General features: G+C 45.5%; 1 protein-coding gene across 1 annotated transcript in view; it reads left to right on the top strand.

Moving 5' to 3' along the window:
• The first annotated feature begins 326 nt into the window (after positions 1 to 326).
• The window catches only part of hectd1 (HECT domain containing E3 ubiquitin protein ligase 1), a 46,835-nt gene continuing 41,423 nt past the window's right edge, over positions 327 to 5,738 (top strand). Inside the window, exons 1-7 of the mRNA XM_015392540.1 lie at positions 327 to 481; positions 703 to 851; positions 943 to 1,177; positions 3,116 to 3,343; positions 3,415 to 3,696; positions 3,763 to 4,033; positions 5,482 to 5,579. Coding sequence (XP_015248026.1) covers positions 712 to 851; positions 943 to 1,177; positions 3,116 to 3,343; positions 3,415 to 3,696; positions 3,763 to 4,033; positions 5,482 to 5,579 — 1,254 coding nt within the window. The 5' untranslated portion in view covers positions 327 to 481; positions 703 to 711. The remainder of the gene's footprint in view (positions 482 to 702; positions 852 to 942; positions 1,178 to 3,115; positions 3,344 to 3,414; positions 3,697 to 3,762; positions 4,034 to 5,481; positions 5,580 to 5,738) is intronic.

Here is a 5,738-nt window from a genome sequence, read left to right as displayed (position 1 = left end):
CAGACCGAACTTCCCGACCTCAAACGTTGTGGGCGGGACTAAGTTCGGAATGGCACCCAGGCTACATTCAATTTGCTTGAGCTCAAAAAAAAAAAGGAAAAGAAACGTATAATGAGCGTTATCCGTTTCTTCCATTTTTGATTTTGAGCAAAAAAATCAGATAACGGCTCATTATCCGTTTTTCCTTTTTGTTGTGGAAACAGTGAGAAAACGAGTTTATTTTTGCATTTTTAATTTTCGGTTTTAATTTGAAAACTGATAGAAGGAATGATACATGGATTATCTTCACTGCTATCAGTCTTAACCTGCTCTCTGTTTGCAGAACTCCGGCTCCAGAAAGCTCATTTAGAACCAGGAAGCATCTGGACTCACATGAGCCGGTCTCCTTCCATTCAGGTGGTTGGATGAGTTGCAGACAGCATCAGACCTGAGAGCAGCGATCAGGCACTGAGCCGGACGGCGCCGCCAACAGGGGAGGCAGGTCAGACCTGGATCTGATTTTATTGCTAATAATGGATGAAGGACAGTTCATCAACATGGATTCGATTCCTCTGAACCATTTTATTTCTATTTTAAGAACTTTTTGTAAACTAATACTTAGAAAATGATAATTTGTTAGGAGTTCTGTGTTGAATTGTTTTAATTTTCTAAGTTAAAAAGGACTCCATGTGGGCTGAATATATTTAGTCCCTCTTTCTCCAGGCTACCATCATGGCGGACGTGGACCCAGACACCTTGCTGGAGTGGCTGCAGATGGGTCAGGGTGATGAGCGGGACATGCAGCTCATAGCTCTGGAACAGCTGTGCATGCTGCTGCTTATGTCGGACAATGTGGACCGCTGCTTTGAGACGTAAGACGTGGTTGTTTGGTCCGGGCCTCGAATGTGAACGTCTGTGTGTGAGACACCCTCACTGAGAGCGTCCTCTCTCTCTGTCCCTCAGATGTCCTCCTCGGACCTTCCTGCCAGCGCTCTGTAAGATCTTCCTGGACGAGAGCGCGCCCGATAATGTGCTGGAGGTAACGGCCCGAGCCATCACGTACTACCTGGATGTGTCGGCAGAGTGTACCCGAAGGATTGTGGGGGTGGACGGAGCCATCAAGGCGCTGTGCAACCGCCTGGTGGTGGTTGAGCTCAACAACAGGACGAGCAGAGACCTGGCGGAGCAGTGTGTGAAGGTAGGCAAGGTGTCAAAGATTAGCCCGTTTGTCTTTCTGGTCGACTTTTCTACCATCTGAATTTGAAGATGGGATTTGACCTGAGAAGGAGCGTAACTCCTGATTGGCTGTTGAGAGCTAAAGTCAGGCTAATCAAGCGTTATGTCTGACAGCTTGTTGACACGGTTTCTGTGGGTCATTGAAAATAATTAAGTCATTAAATTATTTTTTTAAATCAGTCCTGAATTTATTAAATGTGATTATGTGGTAATTAAAATTCTTTATTTAAAAAAAAGTTTCAAAAACAGATATATCGCAGTATATTTGCGCAGAGCTGCTTCCGATTGATCCTAAAGCTGTATGTTCAGAAAAGAAGCTTGAGGCGGAGAAAAAGCTGCAGAATGGGAGGAAAAATTCTCATTTCAAGAAGAGTGGCTGGAAATCCAGGAATGGGGGACATGGCTGCAGGCTGACGACGCTAAAGATTAGGGCTGTAAATCACATCCATCATGGCGATTCGATTCAGTACCGATTTCCTGACCCAACGATTCGATTATTTTCGATACTCAAGAATACACTTCGATTCGATTAATCGGTTAAAATTTTTTTTCATTATGATTATTTTTTTACACTAAACAAAGTTACAAGTTTGAAATAAATCAATGAAAGCTGTAATATCGTTGTGCATTTTTTTTTTAGAAACGACAGCAAATAACAGAAGTAGAAAAATTGCATCAAAAAATTCTGCACAGAATCAGTGCAATGAGTGCAATGCGATACCTCGGCTCCAGAGTGTCGACGTCCCCGCCCCCTTGAGAGACGCTCCGCTGCTCCTCTCCCAAATTGTAGCTGACCGCAGACAGCGCCGCAGACAGGAGGCCGGCTGGTTTTGTTTTTATGACTGAAATTGCGGAAAACAACTCGTGAAGTTTGACCAGTTAGCAGAGCGAGGTGCGCGAGAACGCTGGGAGCCTTTTTCCACCTGGATCTCTGCTCTTTTTGGCCCTCATGTCCCTCCGTCGTCGGACTAAACTCGCCCCCACTTCCTCGCCGCCTCGGCCGTATCTAGACCCATCGCCATGGAAACGGATGGGTCCACATCCATTTCCATACATCCCAGTTAGAACGCAGTCCAGGCCAATCTGGTTTATCAGTTTATGACGGGCTAAATTTGATATTTTTAGATGCATCCATAATTGTGATGATATAACAGATTAACATGTGAATAAGGAGGTTTGTGGACTAGGATTAATTTATTTAGTTAACATTTTAGCTAAAGTAAGATCAATTTGAATTTGATAACTTGGGTGATAATTGAGAGGAACAGGGTGACACAAAACAAACGAGATCAAATTAAAGAAGAGTTCTTACGAAATTAAACCAGGTGAAACTAAAGCTTTTCTGTCCAGGAGTTCATCTTTGAGTTCCTAATATCTTATTTTATTTATTTATTTTTTTTTTTAAACAAAACATTTTACGTAAAACAATGAGGGGAAAATGGGCTCCCTCTGACCTCCACTCTGGCAGATGGCGCTGTGGAGCCCTTTGCTGTGCAGCGCAGCCCCGTGTCTTTAGATGAGGCGGTCACAGAGGACTCACCCAAACATCATGGAGGCCAAAATAACTAAATGATCAGTATCTTCTGATGAACATATACAGAACTTTTTATCTATACATTTAATTTGATAGTTGGGGGAAATATTGCGATACACAAATTCCTGATTTTGCGATACATTGCAGTATCGTTATAATATCATATTTTCTGACCAAAGTATCGTCACACGTATCACAACACGCATGCCAATACTCACCCCTAATGCGCCGACGCGTCGGTGTTGCTGGACCCACCACTACTGGACGGTTGACTGGGACCGTTTGGTCGCTTTAAGGACCAGTTGGGTCCAAAAGGTAGAAGCTGGGTTCGGGGTTCATTTTCTGAAACGGCGTGGCTGTGTGCAGGTGCTGGAGTTGATCTGCACCAGGGAGTCCGGCGCCGTCTTCGAGGCCGGAGGTCTGAACTGCGTGCTGAGCTTCATCAGAGACAGCGGACACCTCGTCCACAAGGACACGCTTCACTCCGCCATGGCTGTCGTTTCCCGCCTCTGCAGCAAGATGGAGCCTCAAGACTCGTCCCTGGAGACGTGTGTGGAGTCGTTATCCAGTCTCCTCAAACATGAGGACCACCAGGTGACCAAACACCGGCTCTGCTGGAAAAGGTTTTTCTCTCACCTGTGTCTAACAGGACGTCTGTTCCTCAGGTGTCAGATGGAGCTCTGCGCTGCTTTGCCTCGTTGGCCGATCGGTTCACCCGTAGAGGAGTTGACCCCGCCCCCCTGGCCAAGCACGGCCTGACGGAGGAGCTTCTGTCCCGCATGGCGGCTGCTGGCGGCAGCGTGTCGGGCTCTTCCTCGTCCTGTAAACCAGGCCGGCCTTCCACGGGCGCCACCCCTTCTGCTGCCGACTCCAAACTAAGTAACCAGGTGTCGACCATCGTCAGCCTGCTGTCCACGCTGTGTAGAGGCTCGCCGCTGGTCACACATGTAAGTGTTGAAAAGGAGGCGGGGTTTGTGTGTCAGCCTGGATGTTAACCTTCATCCTGTGGTCAGGACCTGCTGCGGTCAGCGCTGCCGGACTCCATGGAGTCCGCCCTGGGTGGAGATGAGAGATGCGTGCTGGATACCATGCGGCTGGTGGACCTGCTGCTGGTGCTGCTGTTCGAGGGACGGAAGGCGTTGCCGAAGTCCACCGCCGGCGCAGCGGGCCGAATCCCCGGACTGCGCCGTCTGGACAGCTCTGGGGAGCGGTCCCACCGACAGCTCATCGACTGTATTCGCAGCAAGGACACGGATGCTCTGATCGACGCCATCGATACAGGAGGTGAGCAGGCGGTCCCTCAGGCTGCCAATATGCAGCGCACCGTGCCCGGCCCTTCTGACGGCTGCTGCGTTCAGGGACTTCTGCAGCTTTCATTTTTTAAGGAAATTGTTTGAGTCAGAGTTCCTCTGCGTCCCCTCTGACCCAAACACCTTCCATGTTTTCTGTGGTTCTGTTGCGCCTCCCTAACGGCCAGGTTACAGCTTAGAATGATGCTTAGGTTGTGGGTCTTCCTGTTCTGCATTAAACCTCCTTAAAAACTTCTCACAGACTTTCTTTAACAAACAGAACAGTTGGATTAGAAAAGAGAAGAGAGCTTCCATCAGCAGAAGGAACCAAGAGTCTAGCTTTCAGAACAGGAAGTTTATCCCAAGCCTTTCAAAGTAAAAGCAAAGTACAATAAAAGCCAGTATATCAGAAATATTTTACGTTCTGTGTTCATTTCCTGGGTCTTCATTATAGAAATATTTTTTATCTATGCATGTGTTTAATGATTTATATATAAAATCTCTTTCCAGTTTAACTGGATAAAGTAAAAAATGTAAGAACATGAAAATGAACTCAGTTCTATTATAAAGTCGTCTCTAATGTGTGTTTGCCAGTATTATATTCTTTATTCTTTTAGTATAGTTTGTGCTGTTGGAACACATAGATTTACCAGTGGAGGCTGGGATTTTATATTAACTAAGCTTTGGGTTCTCAGTGAATTACTGAATACCTCCATAATAAACCTCAATAGACAATAACTGCAGTTTAATTTTCCACGACACCTGAGAAAACGGTAGAAATGAAGCAAACTTTCATATTTCTATTTAATTTTCTTGGAAGTGTTTTTATTTTGGGAGCAGCAGATTTCTCAACATGATGGATGTTTCTCCTGCTGGAGCTTCATCTAAAGAACAAAGTCACGTCTGGAAGAGACGCATCATGTTGGAATAAGTGAAAGAAAATCACCCAAAAATGATAAAACATGATTTTCTTGGTCTTTAAGTGGCGAGGAGGCAGATCTAAATCTGTAAGCACATACATTCTATGTGCTAGTCCTGAATACTCTAAACAAAACATCCAGAATAAACTTGCGCTGTTCTGTCAGATGAGCATACCCGGTCATTGCTATTTTTCTTCATATATCCGGGCAAGGTGCCGTTTCTTATTAATATATTAAAATATTTTTTGAATGTTGCAAAGATAATGAGGTCTTGTCCTGGATTCCAACAACACTATTGGCTTAAAATGTTGATTTTTCAAAGTATTTCACTGGGTGCCCTATAAAGGGTTAAAGACGGAGGGGTTATCTGTTTTTGATCTGAGCAGCATCCGTCCTGAACGCAGCAGTCTGGAACCATCCGGTTCCTCTGACTTCTGCTGATGAATGGAAAACTATTGTCCCCTGATGGAAATGTTTGTTAAATTTTTCCACTGTTTTTTCCCTCAAATTTCATCTCTTTCAGCCTTTGAAGTAAACTTCATGGACGATGTTGGACAGACGCTGCTCAACTGGGCTTCAGCTTTCGGCACACAGGAAATGGTAAAGAAATGGAAGCAGAGGGTTCCTGGAGCAGAACCTGATGAATCGTTTGGATGACTGGGTGGTGGTTATGGGGAAGTTCTTCATCAGGGACATTTTCCTTCATGATGCTGATTCAGTCTGAAACAGGCGCGCTGGAAGCTGTTTCAAGCGAGGGGGGCTGATGGCTGGGTTGGAAAA

The sequence above is a fragment of the Cyprinodon variegatus genome, unplaced genomic scaffold (genome assembly GCF_000732505.1).
Source record: "Cyprinodon variegatus isolate N-32 unplaced genomic scaffold, C_variegatus-1.0 Scaffold595, whole genome shotgun sequence".
Classification (NCBI taxonomy): Eukaryota; Metazoa; Chordata; class Actinopteri; order Cyprinodontiformes; family Cyprinodontidae; genus Cyprinodon; species Cyprinodon variegatus.
Note: the sequence above shows the minus strand (reverse complement) of the source record. Positions and strands in the feature narration are given on the sequence as shown.